At 53.7% G+C, this 23,575-nt stretch overlaps 1 protein-coding gene across 1 annotated transcript; it reads left to right on the top strand.

Moving 5' to 3' along the window:
* The first annotated feature begins 116 nt into the window (after positions 1–116).
* Positions 117–18,134, top strand: ROPN1L (rhophilin associated tail protein 1 like). The gene is made up of 5 exons (XM_047865040.1): positions 117–595; positions 4,738–4,861; positions 6,298–6,459; positions 13,738–13,913; positions 17,953–18,134. Exons 1-5 carry the CDS (start codon positions 465–467, stop codon positions 18,014–18,016), a joined length of 657 nt encoding a protein of 218 aa, XP_047720996.1. The 5' UTR covers positions 117–464; the 3' UTR covers positions 18,017–18,134.
* The last annotated feature ends 5,441 nt before the right edge of the window (positions 18,135–23,575 follow it).

Genomic DNA, 23,575 nt, shown 5'->3' with positions numbered 1-23,575 from the left:
AATTAGTGGCGAAAGGGGGCCGGAGCCAGACTGCGCAAGCGCATTACCTGCCGCCCGGCGCGGGCGACCGTGCGGTCTCGGCCCGAGGCGTGCGCGCCTGCGCGGAGCCAGGGGGCGGGGCCCTCATGCGTCCCGGTTGCCTGGATACCTCTGCGACACAATTGGTGCCGCTGGCGCTTCTGGACTGTGACTAGAAGGGGCAGTTGGCCTTCACTTTCCGAGGAGCCCGAGGAGGAGCGGCTGAAAGACCCGGCCGGCCACCCCGGACCTCGCGAAGCCGGCCTCCTGGCCCGCCCCCAAGTCCGGGAGCCCGGCCCCGCCACAAACCCCAGGTCCCCTCCAGGCTCCAGATCCGGGGAGGCTGGGCGGCCAGACCCTTGAGCTGCGCCTGTGCCCCGAGGCTCACGCCCCCACACGCAGCGCACCTTGATTCTCCGCAGCCTGGTCCCGGTCTGCGGAGAGCGATGCCGCTTCCCGACACCATGTTCTGCGCGCAGCAGATCCGCATTCCCCCGGAACTGCCGGACATCCTGAAGCAGTTCACCAAGGCTGCGATCCGCACCCAGCCCAACGACGTGCTGCAGTGGTCCGCGGGGTAAGCGCCTGGGAGAGCCGGCCGCTTCGCGTGGTTCGACGCTCAGGACACCTTTCCCAGCTGGTGTCTACACCTGAGCGTCTAGGAAGCATCATGGTTGGGTGACCTTCCCAGAAATTACTGCAGAATGCTCACTGTCCTGCAAAGTAATGACAACTCCATCGTGGGAGAGTGGTACTTACTCAGAGTAAAACTTACAAAGCAGTTGCGTCGGGTAAAAAGTTTCTGCATTGTATTATAAGACCAAGCCACTGCAGACCTTGTATTTTATTTGTAAAGTGATTTTTTTTTTTTTTTTTTTTTTTTTACAAGAAGGAATCTTAGGGCTAGGTTCCTCGTGCTAGTGAATCCTCCCAGGGTTAGGTACCTGGATCAGTTTATTAGAACCCAAACGACCAAGGTCATGTTGGGGTGATTTTCCCAAGGCTGCTGTAAAGGTTAGACTTCGCCCAGCCTAGTTCACAGAAGGCAAATATTTCTTGCAGCAAACATACTATTTCCCTAATTTTAAAGTTGCAAACAGACCTTAAAACCATTAAAATAAACCCATTTGGTTTTGAAAGGAAAGTTCTTTGTCCTTTTCAGGAAACAGACTTAGAAACTCAGTTTTATGATCCCAAGAACCAGTATGAATGTAAACGTTTTATTTAGTAACCAGCATATCCAGTTTCTCTCACCTGTAAAACCAAGGTGACCTAGTTCCCTGTGGCCTACTCTAGCGGATAACCACAAAAGCTGATGGGTTAAAACAATAGGCATGTATTCTCTTACAGTTGTGGAGGCTGCAAGTCCGAAATCAGTTTCGCCTGGCTGTAGTCAAGCTGTCACGGCTTCTGTCCGGAGGCTCTAGGGAGAATGCAGTCCCTTGCCTTGCCTTTTCCAGCTTCTGGAACTGCCTTCCTTGTGTTCTATGGCTCATGGCCCCTTCGTCTTTAAAGCCAGAAGTGTGGCATCTCCAAGTCTCTCCCTGTGCCTCCCTCTCCCAAGGACACTTGTGATTGCATTTAGGACCCCTCAAGATAGTTCAGTACAGTTTTCCCATCTCAGAATCCTCACTCATATCTACAAAAGTCCCTGTTACCACACAAAATGAGATCTGCAGGTTCCAGGATTAGGACCTGGATATCTTTGAGGCTCTTACAGAACCTACCACACAAGGCTGCTTCTCAATCCAGTGGTTTGCCTTGTGACAAACACTTCTGTCGGTTGCTTCTGATAGATTCTCTCTGGGTTCTTCCCCCCAAAGCAAAAAAATCATGGCCCTGGTTTTAACCGTCATTAAAGCATCAATGAAAGTAGGACGTGTAAGAGTTTATTTGTACTGGACAGAACATTCCGAGATTGAGTCACTGTTTTCTTGGAACATTAAATTATTTTAATTTAAGCTTCACTTTAATTTAAAAGGCTCAACTGAGAACTTTCTGGATGTGCCATGCAATTGTTTTCTCTCGAGAACAATTTTGGAGTTGAGGAGTAAAAGGAAGCATTATTCACTAAGTAGTGTGTGTGAAATGGTCTCAGCCAGGTCCCAGCTGTCACCAGACAATCTGTTAGGGAGAGATGTTGCTCGGAAGAGGACGAATTGGTCTTTGAGGTTACGGCCAGGCAAGGGTAGCCTGGGTGGCTCAGTTGGTTAAGCATCCAACTCTTTAAAAAGTCTTTTAATGTTTCTTTTTGAGAGAGAGAGAGAGACAGATAGAGAATCAAGGGAGGGGCAGAGGGAGAGGGAGACACAGAATCCGAAGCAGGCTCCAGGCTCCGAGCTGTCAGCACAGAGCCCGGCGTGGGGCTGGAACTCACGAACCGCGAGATCATGACCAACTGAAGTCGGATGCTCAACTCTTGATTTCAGCTTGGGTCTTGATCTCACAGTTTGTGAGATCGAGCCCCTCATTGGGCTCTGGTGCTGACCATGCAGAGCCTGCTTGAGATTCTCTCTCTCTCTCTCTCTCTCCCTCCCTCCCTCCCTCCCTCTCTCTCTGCCCCTCCCCTGCTTGCACATGCTGTGTCTCTTTCTCTCTCTCAAAATACATAAACAAACAAACAAAAAACTTTAAAAGACACGGCAAGGGTATTCCAGGAAGAGGAATGGCATCCGGACAAAGGGATGGTGACAGGAGAAAAAAGCAGAAAGTCAGGATGCCTGTGAAGGTAACTGCAGAAGCCTCCAGGAGGCGTTCAGGTTAACGAACGTTACCAACGAGGCTTTCAGGTGGCAGAGGCGGCTCAGCCTGGCTCCCCCGCCTGTGTTCTCTGCTCTGACGCAGCAGCTAGTTGGCCGTACCTTGTTACGTCGCCTGTGCGTCGTGAGGTATTACTGGGGCAAGAATTGGTTCAATGCTATAGGCTGCTTTCTGCTGCAGGGGCCTCCAGGGAATTAGCACATCGGGGCTCGCCCCTAACGCAGGCTTTCTCAGCCTGGGCACCGTTGACACTTGGGACAGGACAATTGCTTGGGGGCTGGGGGGAGGGTGGGGCTGCGGGGGGGGGGCTGTCTGGGCCTAGCAGGGCCCTTTGCAGCATCCTGGCCTGTACCCACTAGAGGCCAGTCGCACCATCCACCCCCTCCTGTGACGACCAGAAATGTCTCCAGAAACTGCCAGGGCCTTCCTGGGGAGGAGAAGGGAGAACCGTTGAGGACCACTGCTTTAGAGGCTGTGTGGAGGTGGGTGAGTGGCTTGATCGGTGATGAGGAACAAAGTCCCCCAAATAGGCGAAAACCCTAATTAGGAACAATATGACAAAGCTACACACCCATGCCTCGCCCCTGTCACCTTACTTCTTCCTGTCCACCTTTGTCTCTCTCACTGCTGCCCTTGTGTTAGGTCAACAAAATACGGGCGGAGAGAGGAAAAGGGGACGAGGTACAAAATTTCTGTTAGCCTATCAAATACCTAGCTACGGCTATCTCTGTTACATAATCAGAGATGTTTCTAATGACTCATATCTTTTATTACTTTTTAAGTTTACTTTTGAGAGAGAGAGAGAGAGCTGGGGAGGGGCAGAGAGAGAGAATCCCAAGGAGGCTCCAAACTGCCAATACGAGAGCCCAGTGTGGGGCTCGAACTCACAAAACGCAAGGTCGTGACCTGAGCTGAAGTCAAGAGTCGGACGCTTAACCGATTGAGCCGCCCAGGCGCCCCTCATTATTCAGACCTTTTCGATTATGACCTGTTGGCCGGGCGGAGGATTTGCCATTCATTTCACTGTGAATATTGTTTCTTTTTGTTGTGTTAGCCATGAGAGTGGCCGGTGACTTGCCTTCAGCGGCTGGCCACCCCTGGCTCACCTGGTGCCTCCTCCCCGTCCCCGCCAGACAGAAGCCGAGTGTGTGTCTCATCGTGACTCGTTGCCCTAAACTGGTTCCGTGCCCTCACTTGTCCCACTAGAGGCAATATTGGCACCGATGTAAGCACCCATATTCCCACCCCAGAAAGGAACAGGGAAAGGGGAAACAATGCTAAAACCACTACTAAATTGTTACTGTTAATTACTAAATTAATTAAATTAATTGCTATTATTACTAAATTGTTAAATTTAATAAAGCAGTTTCCTAAAAAATTACTAAAACAAGGTACGAGGCAGGAAAGCGTGAAGGGTGGGAAGGGTGGCCTCTGACTTAGAGGAGTGGGGCAGACAGGTGACCTCCCTGATCCGGGACCGTGTCGGGCTGAACCGAGATGGTCGAAGTCAGGCCCCTTGGAAGGCAGCCAGGCCAACCAAAGGGAGGGCCAGATGCCAGCTGTCAAAGTGTAAGGACTGCACTGTGGCATTGCCCTTGGGTCACTGTCGTCCCAAATCTCCGACCTCCTTTGGCAGCATTCCAGGACCCCTCATAGTGTTTGCTTGATAAGAACATGTGTTTCGGGAGCCCCCCCGCCCCTTGGCCTGATGGCTGAGCGGCACGTTCAGCCCGCTGCGGCTTGAGCTCAGTGCTCCTAGGGGCCCTACAACAGGGATTGCCATTATCGGTTTTGCAGACAGAGGAACTGAGGCACGCAGAGAGGGTTAAGTTGGAGAGCCGAGTAGAGGAGCCAAGACCCCTGGAGGGGTTCCAGGCATTGGGGGTCATTTAAGAGACCGCATTCATTACGGTGCTTTCTGTGTATCAACGAGCCTTCAGGGACATCTGTTGCTGTTAGGTATTTTTCAGCTTTGTCAAGAGGAGATCCACTTCCTGTCAAGGACAGAATTGAAATGCCCGTGGCCACTCAGAAAACGGACACAGGCCTGACTCAAGGACTCCTGAAAGTTTTGCACAAGCAGGTATGAGGGGTCTCTGTTAATCTGTCGGCTCCACGAGATAAAGCGTGGCTGCGTTAACGCATCCCAACACATTTGCGAGGCCTCCGTTCCCTGCGCAGACCCGCAAGATTTAGTCAAAGGAGGGATCCGTTGTATTCAGTGCTCTTTCTCTAGTTGAAAGAACCCAACATAGCTATTCGTGATTAGATTGTAGGAAAGTGAAATATAATTTCTTTTAAATACCAAATTAAAACGCTAGATGCTCCTGGACTACAAGTCTGAACATTCAGCTCCAAACATGGGGGCTGCAAGTCTCTTCTTGAAATATGTTTATAAAAATTTTGTATGTGCTAAAGAAATAATTTGCCGCCTCATTAATCTGAACAGCAGAGCGCCCTTTGACGTCTGGTGTCCTTCGTCCAGAGAGCCCGGGCATGGGCGAGGCCCTTCCTGGCACAGTCTTGTGCAAGAGTCCCGGGCCGGTGCTCTCCCGACCCACCATCTTGCTTTCAGAGAAACGAGTTACCAGATTGTGTGTTATCCGACCAAGCTTGGCAATCCTAATGATTGCGTTGTGTTGCTAAAAATGACATCAGTGGTATCACCTTGATCTTTAAAGTGATTTGTCCCCATTACACTTTTTGACTTACCGTGCTTCTGTGCCGGATACGCTGACTTCTGGAAATCTGGAGGGAAAAACGAATAACCATCGAAAGGGGTAGCTCGGGGAAAGTCACGCTAAAATTGCTCAAAGCATTTCACGTTCAAGACCATTAGCACATCGCGGTAGTTACCAGTTCTCACAGATTGTTTCAAAAAGTGGAAGGAATGAATTTGTTTTCAGTTTTCAAATTTCTCTTATTTAACTGTTAACACATGGAGCGGGTGGGATTTGAAATGTTTTCATTTTGTTTGTTGAAGTTTATTTTTTTTGTAATATGAAATCTATCGTCACATTGGTTTCCGTACAACACCCAGCGCTCCTCCCAACAGGTGCCCTCCTCCTGTGCCCCTCACCCACCCTCCCCTCCCTTCCACCTCCTCATCAACCCTCAGTCTGTTCTCAGTTTTTAAGAGTTGAAGTTTATTTTTTCTTGCGAAGCATTTCACACAGACCACAGAGAATCACCTACCCCATGTGCGTGTGCCCGTTTTCCTAAGTCACAACGGGAGGCCGTATTGGCCTCACCGTCCTTTTTCCTTTTGAGAAGTTAACTGTGCCGATATCGGCTCACCGCGCCCTCCTGCCGGGCGAGCATTCCCCCCACACACCTTCCCACCCAGCTCTCCCCGGGCTCTGTGTGTTGTGAATTCAGAGCTCATCTCTTCCCAGCATGCAGTTGTGCACCTGGGATGAGTTTAAAGATTCATCGGCATTATGTTTCACGGGTTTTTAAACCTTAATACTTGCAGACGTAAAAACGTACTGATTTTGTCATACTGTGCTTTCTATACAGTGTAGCCACAAGCAGTATGTGGAATTAGCACATCTTGAGCAGAAATGGAAAAATCTGTGCCTGCCAGTAGAAAACTTCAGAACTCTGCTGCAGCTGGATCCTTGTGAAAACAAAATCGAGTGGATAAAATTTTTAGCGCTCGGATGTAGCATGCTTGGTGGGGTACGTACCTACAAGTAGTGTATTAATCATCCTGGGTAATCATAGGCCTGGCTTGAAAATAATGGAGGTGTTCCAGTAACTGAAGGAAACACTCTCATTACTCACTTTGTCTAAGAGAAGCAATTTTTTTTCCAGAGACTATTGTACTTTTTTCAATGTTTATTGATTTATTGAGAGAGATTGAGAGAGAGAGCGAGTGAAGGAGGGACAGAAAAGGGGAGAGAACCCCAAGCAGGCTCCATGCCGTCAGCACAGAGCCCAACACGGGGCTCAAACTCACGAACCTCGAGATCATAACCTGAGCCGAAGTCAGATGCTTAACCAACTGAGCCACCCAGGCACCCCTGACTGTCTTATTCTTGGGCTTACAGTTACTTTAAACTTTTTTTTAATGTTTATTTATTTTGAGAGAGAGAAAGAAAGCATGAGTAGGGAAGGGGCAGAGAGAGAGAGGGAGAGGGAGAGAGAATCCCAAGCAGGCTCCACGCTGTCAGCGCAGAGCCCGACGTGGGGCTCCATCTCATGAACCATGAGGTCATGACGCTGAGCCAACACCAAGAGTCAGATGCTCACCCAGCGGAGCCACCCAGGCGCCCCTGGGCTTACAGTTATTTTAATTTGGGAAAGTTAAAGACTTACGAATGCTTCAATTTTAAAATTGTTAACAGTAGATAAAATATCATTAAAAGTAGATAAAAAAAGTATATAAAATATCATTAAAAGGCATTTAGGTTTTAGAAGAGAATGCATCAGTGACTTTTTATGAAACTACACACCATTTCGTAAGCAGGTGTTATTTTCCTCCTCTGTGGGAAGAGGCGTAAAGTTAGTTTATATTTGAGTTAAAATCTGTGATTAGTAGGTGACAGATATAGTGAACTTGGCTTATGTTGAAGTACGACTGTTGGGAATCAAGACACAGGCGACTCTCCAATTCCCAAGGTAAGGGCGTCTCTGAACCGAGGGGGGCGGGGAGAGGAGGGACCAGACTGCTTTGGGGATCTGGACGCTCTGTCTCCAGCTCCAGTGTTCGAGTCTGTGAGATACTGGGGTCCGGGGCAGGAAGAGCTACCACTGTCCGCTTGTGAAGAAGGGGTTTTTAGGAGGAGAAGTGGCCCCTTCACTGCCGAGACGGCCACCTGTTTTCTGCCCTCCCTTTTTATAGTCTTTGCTCCGCAGAGAGCATAACTGGCAATTCACAGTCCACGCTTCATGACGCACTCATCTCCGGTTTTAATTTTAGACAGTCATTTAATGTCAGAAGCGCCCATGATCCCCACACGATCGCTAACAGCAACAATGCGCCGCTGCTGAGGGCCTCTGCTCTCTTCCTCCATTCGATCCCCCTGCCTCCCCGGCCCGAAGCAACCGCTATCCCAAATCTCACGCTTCCTGGGGGCCACGTACATACCCCAAGAAATACATTATCTCGGGGCACCTGGCTGGCTCAGTCTGTTTTAAGCGTCCAACTTCGGCTCAGGTCATGATCTTGTAGTTCATGAGTTCGAGCCCCGCACCGGGCTCTGTGCTGACAGCTCAGAGCCTGGAGCCTGCTCCGGATTCCGTGTCTCCCTCTCTGCACCCCCACCCCCCGCCTCCCCCCGGCTCATATTCTGCGTGTGCCTCTCTCTCTCTAAAATAAATGACCATTAAAAAAAAAAGAAAAAGAAAGAAAGAACATTATTTTATTTTCGTTGGTTTCAACTTTATGAAAAGAGGATTCTGTTATTAGTAACCTTCTGGAACTTCTTTTCACTCCCAGTTAGATTTCCTTATCTGTCTGTCTGTATCATTACAGACCGCTGTAGGTCGTGCATGGCCTCTGCCATCTGATAGCCACTCTGTGATGGACCACACAGTTCACTGGTTCTACTCAGGGCCCCAGTGAGAAAGTGGGAAACCCCAGGAGAGCCAGGTGCTGGCTGGACGCTGCACACTGAGCTCCACGGGGGCCCAGAGGCAGTGTGTCCACCAGCCGTGGAGAGGACGGCAGCCCCGGGGACCCTCCTGCGGCAAAGACGGGCCCCGACGTGACCGGTGGGAAGCACAAAGTCAGATTTCGTTACTGAAGCTAACGTTACCTTGCTTGGTTCATCTGGAACTCCTGTGAAAGCAAGATTTCCATAATGTAAAGTGAGTGTCTAATATTTGAACGGATGTTTCTGGTGTAGTTGTGAAATTCAGATTTTCCCAGAAGGTAGAATGTTTCATACTGTGGGGGATCCACCTTTGTCACTTTCACTTCAAGCCTGACGGTTAAGCGCTAGATTTGGAGCCAGGCCAGAGCAAGCGACAGGGTCTCTTGTCCACGCGTCGGGTGGGACGCTAGGTGGAGACATCTGGTCACCTTCTGAACGCGACCCCGGGGAAGGGGCCAGGACACCAGCGTGCGCGCCCCTCCTTTCCTCCTTGAATAAGTCTGTTATCCTGGCTGGTCAGTGTGGGGTCCGGTCCCGTCCCCGAGCCAGGCCACCTCGGCAGTAGTGCTTGCTGTGAGCCGTGGACTCTGGAGCCAGGCGGTCAGGGAAGGTCCCCCTCCTGCTGGTCCCCGTCCCCTCTGGTCCACCGGCCATGTAGGTGGGGAAGGGAGAGGGGGGCGGGGGGGTGCAGGTGGCCCCGGGCAGCCAGGCCCCGAAGCAGAGAGGCCACTGGATGCCCACGCGTTGGCAGAGCAGTGTGGAGGCGCATCAGCAACCCGGAGCTGTGCCTCGGAGGGGACGGTTGTGGTGTCACGGGGCGTCTTAGCGTTTATGTTTATGCTTTTTAAAAACCCTTCAGAGGGAGGAGACGGAGCGGTGACGTGGAAGGAAAGGACGAGTATCTTCCGACGGATTACTGCCTGTTCACCTTCCACAGAGGCTTTCCGGTAAACTGGAATCTGGTGGCTGTGTCGGCACAACGGGCCGACCCCGCCGCCTCCATCCACGGTCTCTGCGTGGCTGGCGGCAGACGCGTCCTCCGTGCTGTCCGTGCTCTCAAATTCCTCTTCGAAATCGCCGGGCAGAGGGATCAAATGCAAGGTCTCTGCGAAGACCAGAAGCTCTACTTAAACTTCAGAGTCCTGTGAATCGCGCCTGCCTGCCTTCCTTGCCTCACAAACGTGTGCTGATCCCTGCTTCGAGCTGGGCCCCGTCCTGAGTGGACAGAACAGGCAGACGTGCCTCGCCGCCACCTGGCTTACCGCGTCGCGAGCCACAAACGGGGTTCCGGGCCTCGTGCGCTGCCAGGGCAGGTGGGAGGCGGGGCGGGCGTGCTGGTGACTCCCGCCCCCCGCCCCCTGCTCCGATGCCGTGCGATGCTTGCCCGGCAAGATGACATTTCATGTCGTGATCTTTGAGTTTCCTTTTCTGCAGCACCGGCAGTGATCCTAAGCATCGAAGCAGGGGATCAAAATTCTTTGCTTTGGTTTTTTAAGCTTGAGGACCTCTTTTAGTACAAAAAAATGTTGTGAATGAAGCCCCCGCCACCCTCCGCCCACACTGAGGGAGGAAGCCCGGAATGGCAAACCACCGGCCCGACGCTCGAGAGCCTCTGAGAAGCATGAACTTCGCTCTGCGTCCGGTGGCCAGGATGCGTGTGCGTAACGTGATTTTCCATCCAAATGCGCCGCTTACGAATGGGCGTCATGTCCAGGGTTCTCGCCGTGGGCTGGGACGTTCGGCGCCTTGTCTCTATTCTCCTTAATCCTCCAGCAGCCCTCTGCGGAAGGGCCGTCCTGGGCCTCGCACGATGACTAGTTGTGGAGGGAGGCTCAGGGACTCAGACTGCAAGTGGCAGAGCGGGCTCTGAACGCAGACCACGGGCTCCACGCTGCCGATGCACGGCCACCGGGCTCCCTGGGGACTCTGTAGCCCAGGAGTGTGCCGCCCTCGGGTTGGGGCACCGTGTGAGAGCCTGCAGGTTCCTGTCTCAGAGAATAACCGCTCCCAAGGACTGTCATTAATATCACTTGATTTCCTAAAAGGAGTTTTACTCTGAAAAGCTCTCCCTGCCAGCCTCCTAGCAGGGCCCAGCTGGAATTCTTAGGACAACCTCCAAGCACAATGGGTCATCTCCCTGGTGGCCCAGTGATGGAGGCAGCGTCCTGGCTCGCTCCCCTATTCAGGTTTCCCAGCTTGGCCTCTGAGCCCATTCTGAGGTGCCCACGAGAAGTCCTTTTACCATCTGACCATGGAAAAGAAACAGCCCCCCCCCCCCGCACCCCCCGCCGTGGGTGGGAGCCTCACGTCACAGACAAGTTTGGTAACTGTCTCCACCAGGAAGGCTGCTCTTGGGCCCCTGGGGTCTCCGGCTCCCAGCACCAGGCACCCCACTGCTGAGGGTCTCCCCCAGGGGGGAGAAAGAGGCGGGGTGCACCCCACCCACATGCCTCCACTGGCCTTGTCCCTGTGCTCACACGTGGGGGCCCTCCCTCCTCCCCAGACGGCGACATGGGCAGCATCGGCCCTCACGAACGGGCTTCTCCCGAGGACTGAGCCCCGCCATCTCAAGAGTACCCGTCCGCCACCCTCACCTGCCGCAGGTCCCCGAACTGAACTGCCTGCGTTTTAGATGAGAAAACCCCTGAGGATGAGGAAGGAAGTGAAAAGGTCTTCAGACTTTTTCAGAGTGAAATGCAGGGGTGACACCACTGCTTGAGGGACTGAGCTCTCCCTCCCGGCTGCCATCAGGCCGCACGTCAGAGGAGACCCCCCTTCTTCTTTTTAAAGGGATCAGTCACGATGTTACAGATTGTCACTTCCGGCTAGCTAAAAGGGGATTGGGGGAGGTGTGAGGTGCCTCTGTTGTCACCACAAGAGCAGCTAAAATTCTGAAACAGAAGCTTCCATGGAGCCGGTGCCCTGAAGCTGCTCAGGAAACAGCAGGCGTCTCCAGGCCTATCTTTGTCTCCTGTCCCCGCCTGAATCGCATGCGACGGCTCAGACTTAAGTGCTGGGCTAGAAGCAAGTGCAGCCACACCTTCCAGAAGAGCTTGTGTCGGGAGAGTGAGTCGGAGCAGGGGCGCCTGCCTGCGAGGGTCTTCTGGCTGGAGAGCAACCCTTGGGAGCGGAGAAATCTGGCTCAGGTACAAAGCCAGGCAAGTTGCCTTCCGAACCCTCGTGGATATAAAAATGGCTGCGCATCTCATTGCCAGAAATGTTAACACCGGTAGCATCATTGGGCCTTTGCACAAGGCAGGGATGCTGGGATGTTTTGATGCACTTTTTCCTTAAATGCCTCCTCCTCGGAAGCATTGGAGCCACAGTTTCTCAGACCTCATCTGCTTGCTCCTCGAAGGCTGCTTCCATCCCCATCAACCCTCCTGAGGCTCAGCATTGCCACACCCACCAGCGACTCTCTCCCACTTGCTTGCGACGGATATAAAAGCAAAATCTAACAAAACCACGTGTCTTTGAAAGGTTTCCAGCGGCCCTCGGTCCCGGGTGGTGTGAGAAGTGGCTTTCCAGACACCTGGAGCCCCGGCTACGGCGATGGGGAGCTCTGGGCTGGTCAGGCCTCCTCTCCTCCAGCCCCCAGCCCCCAGCCCGGCGCCTGGAGTCCCCGAAGGTGGCAGCTCATCTACCCCCCCCCCCCACACCAGCCTGGTGGCTCTTCACGTTGCTGGGGTGTGTTCACTGCTCCTGCCCTGCTGGCTTCACCTCAGGCCAGCCGCTCAGCCGCTGGGCCCCACTGACTCCCTTTTAGCCCTGTCCCCCTCTCCCTGCTGCAAGCATGAGGCGTCTTCTCTGGCATGACTGTGAGAAGCCGGTCGAGCTCCTGGGCCTGGTGGAGGTGCACTGCCTTGTTGTGAGGGTCCGCGGAGAGCCGGCCGCGAGGCAGTGAGTCCGCCGGCAACTTGGGTCAGGGCGGGGGCAGGTCTGTCTCCAGTCGAGCCTCCAGATGAGGCCCCAACCCTGGCCAACACCTTGACTGGAGCCGTGAACGGGCCAGCTAAGCAGTGCCGACTCCTGACCCACAGAAACTTAGAGAGAGTAAAGGTGACTCCAGACATTTGTGTGTCCCTCAGGGTGTCAGGTTTGTCCCCCTACGCAGCCTCAGTCCCGGTCAGGCAGGTCCGTGTGTGACCGTCCCATCTGTGTTTTTCTTACTCTTTCCTTCCAAGTGCAGCCCCCTAAACAGCCTGCTCTCTGCAGGGGAGAAGGGCCCTGACTGGCATGAGGTGTAAATGCTCCCACCATGGCTGGTCTCAAGCTACCAATGGGAGGTCAGCCCTCTCAATAAACTCCTGGAAAGTTTACAGTCCGCAAGAGCTGGTCCCCTGCGCACAGGCCTGGTCCCTGCGTCTCCACGAGGCTCTCGTGGGGTCACCAGGGATCCGATACAGTCTAGCACTAAACCAGCGCTGTCTGGGTGGGCCTTCCCGCTGTGCTTGACGTAGGCAGTGGCTCCCCCACCGTGAGTGCGTTTCCTTGAGCCCTCCTGGTTTGGAGGGAGTCAGCCCGCTCAGAGCTTGTGCCTTGGTGGGAGACGCACGGCTTCTCCCAGGCCTGGCTTTCGGGCTCAAAGCCAAGGTACCGGCAGCCGGGGAGGGGGTAGGGGTGACCGACCCAGGCAGAGGGAGGCACGGTGCACAGGGGCGAAGGGGCTCAGCTTCCCAGAGCTGAGACAAGGCCCAGAGCAAGGCCAGCCCTGCCTGGGGCCTGCATGGAGCCCGACGGGCAGGTGACACGTCTACTTGGTGAGCGTTAGCTCCGTCCCCTAGGCATGTGGTGACGCCAAAGGGGCCGGTGAGTTCTGCGCTGGCTTGGGGCCCGTCTTGAGGGGGCTGATACTTCCTCACGTCCTGGAGAGTCATTCCCATTTTATTTTTTTATTTTTTTAAGTTTATTTATTTATTTTGAGAGAGAGAGAAAGTGTGAGTCAAGGAGGGGCAGAGAGAGAGAGAGAGAGATTGAGAATCCCCAGCAGGCTCTGCACTGTCAGTGCCAGAGCTTGACACGGGGCTCGAACTCACCAACTGTGAGATCATGACCTGAGCTGAAACCGAGAGTCAGACGCTTAAGCGACTGAGCCCCGCAGGTGCGCCCCACCCCCCATTTTAATATAAAATCTGTGGATTAACATTCTTTTCAGGCCAATTGCGTCGTGATCAGACCTGCCCTTTTCTTTGTTTATGGCAATTGTAACCTTACCCAGTTCTTCATTTAGGTCGAGGAGCACGTACCCTTCGGAGACTTCCTGTCAAACACGCTCCGGCGTTTTCTCTGCGGGGGTCTCAGGCTTCCGTTTCCGCGATGCCAAGTGGTAACTGTTTCCCCCTGTCTGTCGTGTCTCTAGTCACTGAACACTTCGATGAAGCATCTGTGCGAGATCCTGACCACGGACCCCGAGGGCGGGCCCGCGCGCATCCCGTTTGAGACTTTCTCCTACGTCTACCGTTACTTGTCCAAGATGGACTCCGACGTCCCCGAGGGGGACACAGAGTCCTATCTCGCCACTTTAAAGGACACTGTGTGAGTACAAGCGCTCCCCGGAATTCGAGTGTGCTGATGCCCGGAGAGGGTCCTTTCTCCCTCTTTTCCTCAGACGACTGGGTTCCTTCGGATCCTGCCCGTGCTGGGAGGGAAGGGCCACGCACACCGGCTCCCAGGTGTCCCTCGGCCGCACCAGAGAAAGCCACACGGCAGGAGGCGGCTTTTCTCCGGGTGTGACCCGGGGGGGGGGGGGGGACGCTGGTTCTCTTCACACTTGAGAGGGAGGGTTTATCCTGTCTTTAAGACGAGTTTATCCAGAATTTATCCTGATTCTTTCGGGCGTCAAATGGTTTCACATCACAGCGTGTCAAAGCGGAAGGTGGAAGTGTCTCCGCAATGACCCTGGCAGGGGGGGGTGACTTCCCGCCTTGTTCCTTGAATGTGTCCCCTTCTGTCTTTGCTGGGAGGGGCCGGACACCAGACTGACAGAGTGACAGACGTGGCCGGCCCGCAGGCAGGGCTGAAGGCCCTGAGAACAAGGGAGCAGAGGCGGGACACGCGGGGGCAGGGCACCCGCTGCTCACCAGGCCTTGTCCCCGCCGCCAGACTCTGGTCCCCTCCTGCCCAGGGATGCCAGGGCCAGGGCCCAGACTCCCCAGCTGCCGCAGTGGCCGTCTCTCCTCGGCTCGGCCTCCTGCACCGTGTCGTGTCCCCCCTCCTCCAGGACCCGTGTCCTCCGCCGTCCAGCCTGCCCCTTCCCCCACGTGCCGCCTGCTGACTTGGCGCGCGCTCCTCCTGGGGGACAGCGCGCCAGGTGACCCCCTTCCTGCCGACACTCCTGACGCCACAGTTCTTGGGGACTCGCCCCTCCCCTCTCCGATGTCCACGGGGATGTCTCTCACCTTCCCCTCTCCCCAGCGCCCCTCCCCCTGCAGCTGGCTCCCCACCTCCAGGGCTGCGTCCCGGGAGGAAAATGTACCCTTCCCAGCACCTCCCTTCTTTCCTGAGACCTCCAGCACCACCCCTGGCTGCCTCCCCGTGGCGCGTGATAGGAGGGGACTGCCCGCCCTGGGACTGTCCCCTTCTTGACTCCTGGTCCCACCTCGTCTGGTCACAGTCACGCTCTTCCTGTGTCAGTCTTAGAGCACACGCCTGATCTCAGGTCCTCACGGTGGGCGCTGCATAGACCCTGTCCTGTCACCTCGCCCCAGACCCATTCTCTAGCTCCAGACCCAGCCTGTCCCGTGGCCCGGAGGCAGCTTACGCCCTGCCAAGGAGAGCAGCATCCCAGAGTTGAACCAGGCTTTCGGAGACTCGCTCCTGCTGTCCCTTCCCCCCCCCCCCCCCCCTCTGGGAATCTCAGCCCCCCAGCCCTGTTTTGAAGCCAGTCTTGCTTCCCAGCTCTGGACTCAGGTATCAAACCACCCACTTGACCTTCCCGCTGGGATGTCTGTGCACGAGCCAGGCTGAACATGTCCCAACAGAAATCCACCTTCTTTCCCATGAGTCCCCCCACTGGTTTCCCTCTGTCCGTAAACCGAGCCACCCTCCTCCCCACGAGGGAGGTCAGAGCAGAGACATGGGTGCCCCTGTCCTCCCCTGCCCCCCCTTGACCCATCTCACATCTTTCTGTCCTTCTCTCCACTCCTATGTCCCCACCTCCCACTGCCCCTGTCTCTAGCCGTCTGCAGTTAGCTGGCCTTTAATTTTTTTTTAATGTTTGTTTTTGGGAGAGAGAGAGAGAAAGAGACAGAGTGCAGTGGGGGGGGGGGGGGGGGGGGAGGGGCAGAGAGAGAAGGAGACACAGAATCCGAAACAGGCTCCAGGTTCTGGGCCGTCAGCACAGAGCCCGACACGGGGCTCGAACCCACGGGCCGTGAGATCATGACCTGAGCCGAAGTCCGATGCTTAACCGACTGAGCCCCCCAGGCGCCCCGTCAGCTGGCCTTTAAGAGGGAAAACCTCTGCGCCTTCATGGCCTCCAGGTCCCGCAGGCCCTGACAGCTGCCCACCCGCAGGCTCGCTCCTCTGGTTCTCACTTGACGACCCCTGCTCATCGTGCTTCAGCCACACGGGTCCCGAGTGTCTCAAGCAGGCCAAGCTCCCCCACCCCAAGCACGCTTGTTCTTCCCGAACATCCCACCCCCTTTGCCTGGCTGCCCCGCGTCCCTGCTCAGAGAGGCCTCTCCTACAGGCCCCTCTCTGTCCCTCTGTGAGGTCATCTGATGTGATGTTCGTGGAGGGTGGCGACGGGATGCGGTGCCGTCTGCCCGCCCAGCGGTGCCCAGGGGACCCTTGGCCTGCCTGCCCCCCACAGGTGGTGGAGGAGGAGAGGTTCAGAGCCTCTAGGGAGTCCGGGTTGTGTCCGGTGAAGAGCCTACCGAGGGAACCGGGGGTGGGTTCTGGCCAGAAGACCCTCGAGAGGCATGATGACTCCGGAAACTTCTGCAGAGGTCCAGACCAGAGCTGACAATAGGGCGAGGCTGTAGCACTGCCCCAGACCGGGGAGGCTAACTGGATGGCAGGGGTCGGCGACAGGCTTCCGGGACTGTGGGCCCGTGGTCCTGGGGCCGAGCACCGGACCCCCGCCCCCTCCCCGCCCGCCTGTGCACACTTGCTAAGTAGGCCTCTTTTTGCAGCGGGAGTGATTTCTTTCTACTCGGTAATTCGTTGATTCCCTCCACGATTCCCTCAGTGTTTGAGACACTTTGACTTTGCCGAAGTCAAAGGCGCTGGACATGACCTTGCACTGATGCGCCACAGGTGTGCGTGGGAGAGACGGGCTGGGCTGCACAGGCCTACCAGGGGCCCCCGGCCGAGGAGGTGCCCCGGGGGCTGACCCTGAGATGGCTCTGCAGGGACCTCGCCCCGGAGGTGTGCAAAGCCCTGGGAAGGTTGGAGTGGCCCCTTCCTGTGTCCAGAAGAATCTGGCGCGGTACATTCACGGCGAGATTTGTTCTGAAGCCGTTAGCTACTACCTGAGGTGAAGAACCACTGGTTCCCAAGGAAGGTCCGCATAACATCGCACTCAGTGCTTTCCTTCCATCACTCGGTGGATGGCTCTTCCTTCACGCGGGGAATACACTCCGGTTGGGCCTTGGCTTGCTGTCCGCACCACTAACACGGCAAGCACACTCTGCCCGGCGGCTTGAGGACCGTCGGGTCTGTCGTGGCTGGAAATCCTCACAGCCCGGATAGCAAGAGGGCAGGCGGACAGGCATCCTTCTGCAAGATTCCGTTCTTGGTCTCTGAGGAGCCATGGCGGGAGACTGTTTGGCAAGCGGGATCCTCTTGGGAACGTAGGAGATGGTTGCCTTTCGTGGTAAAATACGGGTTAGAGCCACCAACCGGTGTCCCTTTCGCCTGTAAAAATACGAGCCCTCTGAGACTGTTCTCGCCTTCCCTGCCGACCACGCAGAAGTTCAGTATTTTTACATCCACTGATGCTGACAATAGTAGTTTGCTAATGTTCACCATCTCTTAAGAAATAAAAGTATCTCTAGTTAAAAAAAGAAAATCGAGGGACATGCTGTTGTCAATGCCAAAGTTTCATAGACGCAAGACACCCTTTCAGTTTTACTGGACCGACATTATATATATATTAATGTTTATTTGAGGGAGAGAGAGCGCGCAAGCTGAAGAGGGGCAGAGAAGAGAGGGAGACGGAGAGTCCCAAGCAGGCTCCGAGCTGCCAGCACAGAGCCCAGTGCGGGGCTCGGACCCACGAACCGTTGAGGTCGTGACCTGAGCCCAAGTCAGACATTTAACCGACTGAGCCTCCCAGACGCCCCCGACCAACTTTTTAAATAGAAGGATACTTTTGTTTCAGTAGTGACTAAAATTTGAGGGGTCAGTGAAGAAAAACGTATAAAGTATGGATCGTTTCACCTAGAAATAAATGCCCATTTTTATACAAGAAAATAGAATGCTTTCTTTTCAGAGGTAAGAATGACTGATTAGAGACCAGAAAGAATCCATTTTTCTAGGTAAAACTTTTCAGTTGTTTTGCGCTTCATAAAAATCGTACTGCGCGCTGTGAGAAATTACTAATAAGTGTCTTTATCTGTTTCCAATTTAGAGACTCTAGAAAGAACGGCATGATAGGACTTTCAGATTTCTTCATTCTGACAAGGAAAGTTTAGGAAACCTCGAAGAGAAAGTGCAGAAGACAGAGCCATTAATACAGAAGAGAACACTTCTTAATGTCAAGTGGTGCCTTTGTAAACCGTCGGCACCAAATACAGCTTGTCATTAACCACACACGTGTGTAGCATGAATTTTTCTCCGGGTGGAAATTCAGTGCGGTCAGTGAAACACGGCGGGGCGGGGGGGGGGGGTCTTCTAAATGATGGCTCTTCACATGCTTCCTGAAGAACCTTACGTGTGAAGGATTCACAGCAGGGAAAGAGTCTTTCTGAGTGAAACCATCTCTGTGGGTGCTACAGAATAGGGAGGGGGAGGGGCGGCGTAAAAACTGGCCACTCTGTTTCCTCCTTGGAGACTCGTGGCCAGTGAGGTGTTTGCTCCCCGGGGGGAGCACACCTAAGACGCCCCAAGAAGAGCGTCCTCTGCTGAAGAGGGATGTGTTCCGGGAGACGTGGCCCTGGAGAAGGCCTGCTGGCTGGAAGAAGGTCACGGCCGCCAGAGAAACAAAGTGGACCATGTAGACCACGGAACAGAAATAAGCATCCCAGGGACACTTGGGTGGCCCAGTCGGTTAAGCCTCCAGCTTCAGGGCTCCGGTCGTCATCTCGAAGTTGGTGAGTTCGAGCCCCGCCTAGGGCTCTCTGCTGTCAGTGTGGAGCCTGCTTCAGATCCGGCGCCCCCCTCTCTCTCTGCCCCTCCCCCCGTGGTGCGTGCGTGTGTGTGTGCGTGTGTGTGTCCCTCTCTCTCAAAAACAAATAAAACTATTTTTTTTAATTAAAAAGAAGGGTGCCTGGGTGGTTCAGTCGGTTAAGCGTCCGACTTGGGCTCCGGTCATGATCTCACAGCTCGTGAGTTCAAGTCCCGCGTTGGGCTCTGTGCTGACAGCTTGGAGCCTGGAGCCTGCTTTGGATTCTGTGTCTCCCTCTCTCTCTCTCTGCCCCTCCCCTGCTCACGCTCTGTCTCTCAAAAATGAGTAAATGTTAAAAAAAAAAATTTTTTTTTAACATTTATTTATTTTTGAGACAGAGAGAGACAGAGTATGAACAGAGGAGGGTCTGAGGGAGAGGGAGACACAGAATCTAAAACAGGCTCCAGGCTCTGAGCTGTCAGCACAGAGCCCGATGCGGGGCTCGAACTCACGGACAGCGAGATCATGACCTGAGCCGAAGTCGGACGCTTAACCGACTGAGCCCCCCAGGCACTGCCAAAATTTTTTTAATTAAAGAACTAAGCACCCCAAATCCTTTATCCTTGCTTTATATAAAGTCTTCAAAATGAGATGGCAAGTAATATACCTTAGATAATTTTTCTGATAACTCAGAAGCAGTGTGGCTTGTTGGCTTTCTGCAGATTGGCCACCATAGTGATAAAAGTTATCGGTGTTCCAAGACTTGCGAAAACCCAAAGTTAGGAGGAATCGTTTGCTTCAGGGAAGAGGCCCCTCCTGTGTCATCTCTACCAGAGAGCCAGGAACCCTGCTTGGTGCTGGCCCTCCTACAGATAGGACCCTGGCGAGCGGGAAAGTGAGCCATCGATGTCACTGAGCCCCAGAGCTTAGCATGCAAGGTGCCCGTCCAGGGGACCAAGGACCCAGTGTGGGGGCCTGATGGCTTTGGGGCCTGCCGTCCATTTGGTAGAATTTGTGGTGAGCTGTCTCATCGAGGGGTCATAGGGGAGGGACATACAGCCCCTGCCTCCTGTCGTCACTGGAGGCCACCGACATTCCCCAAAAGAACTTCATCCAGTTGCTGACCAGTCACACTGGCTTGGGTCAAGACGGTAAATTTTGACTGAGTTTTATGAGACTGCAAATGGGTGAATATTATCATAAACTTGCTACCGTGGACGTCTGAACTAAAAAACGTAAGTGGGAACCTTCCTCAGTCTATCAGAAAAGCATAAGGTGTTAAGGGAATGAAGCAGGTGAGAGGTAAGTAAACTCTGGTCCATCCAGACACCAGGGTGTCAGCTCTAAAACAAATGAGCTGTAGGGGCGCCTGGGTGGCTCAGTCAGTTAAGCATCCGACTTCGGCTCAGGTCACGATCTCATGGTTCGTGGGATCGGGGCCCGCAGGGCAGGCCCTGCTCTGACAGTGTGGAGCCTGCTTGAGATTCTCTCTCCCTCTCTGCCCCTTCCCCACTGCACTTTAAACAAACAAACAAACAAAGAAATACAAGAAATGAGCTGTCAAGCCAGGAGAAGACCTGGAGGAAGTTTGAATGCATGTTATTAGGTGAGGGAAGCCAGTCTGAAAGGCTCCTTACTATATGATTCCAACTGTACGACATTCTGGAAAAGGCAAACTATGGAGACGGTAACAAGATGAGCGGCTGCCAGGGAGGGGGGTGAGTGGGTGCGGCACACAGGATTTTCCGGGCCGTGGAAATCCTCTGCGCGATACCATAACGATAGAGACCTATCGTTGGGCATCTGCCCAAACCCGTAGACCGCGGAGCACCAGGAGTGAGCTCCAGGGTACGTCATGGGGCTCATCAGCTGTCTCAGCCGTCACCCTCTGGCTGGATGCTGACAGCGGGGAGAGTGGTGTGTGTGTGTGTGTAGGCGTGTATGGAATCACGTCCTCATGATGCCGGCCACGCGGGTGTGAGTAAACCAGCCCCTGCTGGTGAACAGGCTCTGGTGTTTGTCCCTCAACTCAAAAGATGCGCAGCCCCTCAAATTGTTTTGGTCTGACGCGCTGCCCCACGAGGGCCCTACAGTTCCGACGAAGATAACTGGGCACAGAAACACGAACTCAGCCTTTGTCGAGGTGATAGCACGTGACCATACATTTCATCTCAAGGGAATGACCAGAACGCATGTTCTGTTTCTGGGGATAAATGCACATTGGAACAGCCAGACGCAAGCGGGGTTTTCTGAATATTCTTTAGGGCGGACTCAGGGTCAGCAGAGTTGGACGTGGTTGTTCGGCCCCGTCTGGTCCCCTCAATGCTGGCCCTCTGGCCGTCCCAGCAAGGACTATGAAAGTAGCCACTTAGCTCTGACCCCACTCTGAGATCTTGGGGCTCTGTTCCCGTCCCTGCCACAACACGGTATGGGGGTCATCCTCTGGGTCACTCTCGGCTTTGCCTTCAGCCCCAGAAGCTGTCCCTCCGCGTTGACTACCATCACTGGGCCCCTGAGTGTCCAGAGAAAAGGTGAAAAATGAACTAATTCTATCGTTAGCAAAGCATTAAGGGGAGGTACTTTTCTGTCTCATTTTTGCCCGAGAGCCTCCAGCATCTTGTAGCACCTAATCAAGAGACCATGCCGTGTGCCCAAACTGGATCATTCCCTCTTCAATAACTAGATTCCTAATGTTCAGACAGAGGGCTTCTTCTCATTAGAGAAAACACTTTTCCTGTTTCCATGCTGATTCGGACTCCTTGGGTTGCCTTTATCCTCTCCATACCCCGTGGTTATGTCTTTTTAAAATAGCCATGGGAAGCTTGGCTTTCAATCAGATTGTTAACTGTCTTCGGGGGGCCCACCCAAATGGTTTAATTAATAACTACAAGCTTGTTGCAAGTATCATTAATTAACGCGTTGGATAAAATAAACCACGCAAGTGACAGGAATGTTTGAACAAAGTTGCTCTGGGCGGAGACCAGCAAAAACACGCCTCACGAGGGGTTCGGAACCGCGCTCTGCGCACCCGTGGAGAGGAGGCAGATGGCCTCATCTGGATTCAGTTTTGGGAGACAAAGAAGATTTTTCCAATTAAAGTCACTTAAAAACAGACTTCACAATGAGGGAGACCAAGCATTTAAAAAAAAAAATCCCTGACATTTGTAAGGTGTGGGTTTGGAAAATACCTGCTTTCCCTTCCTTGCAGGGGAGTGGGTTTGGGGAAAGTCCGATTGGAAAAGCCCAATCGGATGCACATCAGCTGATGGCGACTTTGACCTTATGACTCGGGAACCGTCTGTCCTGCTGAATTGCACATCCAAGGCCCTGGTCCCTGCGTGCAACCCGAATGATTTGGCGTTCCACCTAACTCCGTCGGCTTCCGTATTTTTCATGTTTAGAGAAAGAGGTTTTGGTTGATTGGTGTTTGTGATGAGTAAGCAAGAGAAAAGGGGGCGTAGAGACAGCTCTGGAAGTGTGCAATCACCTGGCATGATGAGCTCTGCGGCGGCTGGGCGGGGCCGTGATTTTGCTCCGAAAATGATTTTAGCTACAAGTTGCTCATTTAACTTAACGATTAGCTGTTATGTCCTGGCAATCACTGGCATACTTACCAGTTCTTGTAACATGGGAACACTTGGCTTTACAAATGTTTTTCAGATGTAGTGAGACTTTCATGTGTCCTCAATTTCACAATTAATGGAGGAGTATGTAAAGTAATCATTTGAGTTTCCTATTGCTGTTTCCATACTTTGAGGCCTCTAATTTTTTTCAAGTCTTAAACATTTCCAAAGCTCCTTGAAAACACACGTAAGCCTGAGGCTCTTTTCCTTGGCGGCTAAAGAATACAAGGGGTCAGACTCTCGGGAAAATTCTGAGTCTTATGCAGAATTAGTTCTCCTTGATGGTCAAAGTACATTCTCACTGGAACGTCCCGAGGTGGGTGCAGAAGTATAATTAACCCCCTTTTCTAGGTTCTAGGTTCTAGGTTCTAGCTCCCGGAATGGTGACTTAACAAACATGTACTCTCTCTGAGAGTCCTTCCACGATGGGCCCAAGGGGACAGGTTTCTCTGCTGCACGTACTCACTCAGGGACCCAGGTTCTGTCACCTTGCTGTTTTGCCGTCGCTTAGGGTATCGCTGTCATCTGTGTGGTTGCAGTTCACAGGCAGGTGGAGGGCAGGGCAGGGCACGGGCTCCGTGACTTAAGGCCCAGAAGCAGTGGTGGTGCCTGTTTCCCCCACCCACACACATTCCAGCGCTGATGCGTCTGGTCACACGACCACGACAAACTGCACAGGAGGTCGGGCGGGGGAGGAATCTCCCGCGGAGCAGCCAGGAGCTCGACCAGCACTCGGTCCCGTGGAAGAAGTGGGAGGTGGGGGGGTGGGGATACTGCGGATGTCCCCTGTCCCGTGCCAGCTCTCCCAGACTCCTCCACGCGTCACCCCAGCCACCACGGTTCAGGAATGAGAACATCCCTGTCCTTGTGGGAAGTCCACGCTTCCTCATTCTGCTTTTGCTTTACAGGCAGGATTTGTCGAGCTGGCCCAGAATGTCTTCTAACGCTGAAGAGTAAGGAGGTGACGTCTGTGACTCACAAAACAGCCCCGTGCACCTGCTAGGGAAGACAGACTTTTTTCCTCCGACATAACAAATTAGAACCCATCTGGGAGTTGAGAAGCCCGAGCTAAGGTTTCCTGGATCTGTTTGCACACGGGGCGATGATGACAAGCAAAGAAAACGATATGTTTAAAGAACCCTTCTGTGTCGAATAGAAGGAAAGCTTAAGAATTCTTATACATTTCACTCTGGTGTAGGATGGTGATGTGTAAGGATCTGAAAATAATTTAACCCATTCACAGTACTTCTATTTTTTTTTTTTTTAAATCTGTGCTGTTAGCACAGAGCCCGATGCAGGGCTCG

This window comes from Prionailurus viverrinus, chromosome A1 (assembly GCF_022837055.1).
Source record: "Prionailurus viverrinus isolate Anna chromosome A1, UM_Priviv_1.0, whole genome shotgun sequence".
NCBI classification, from domain to species: domain Eukaryota; kingdom Metazoa; phylum Chordata; class Mammalia; order Carnivora; family Felidae; genus Prionailurus; species Prionailurus viverrinus.
This window is presented reverse-complemented; position numbering and strand designations above follow the sequence as displayed.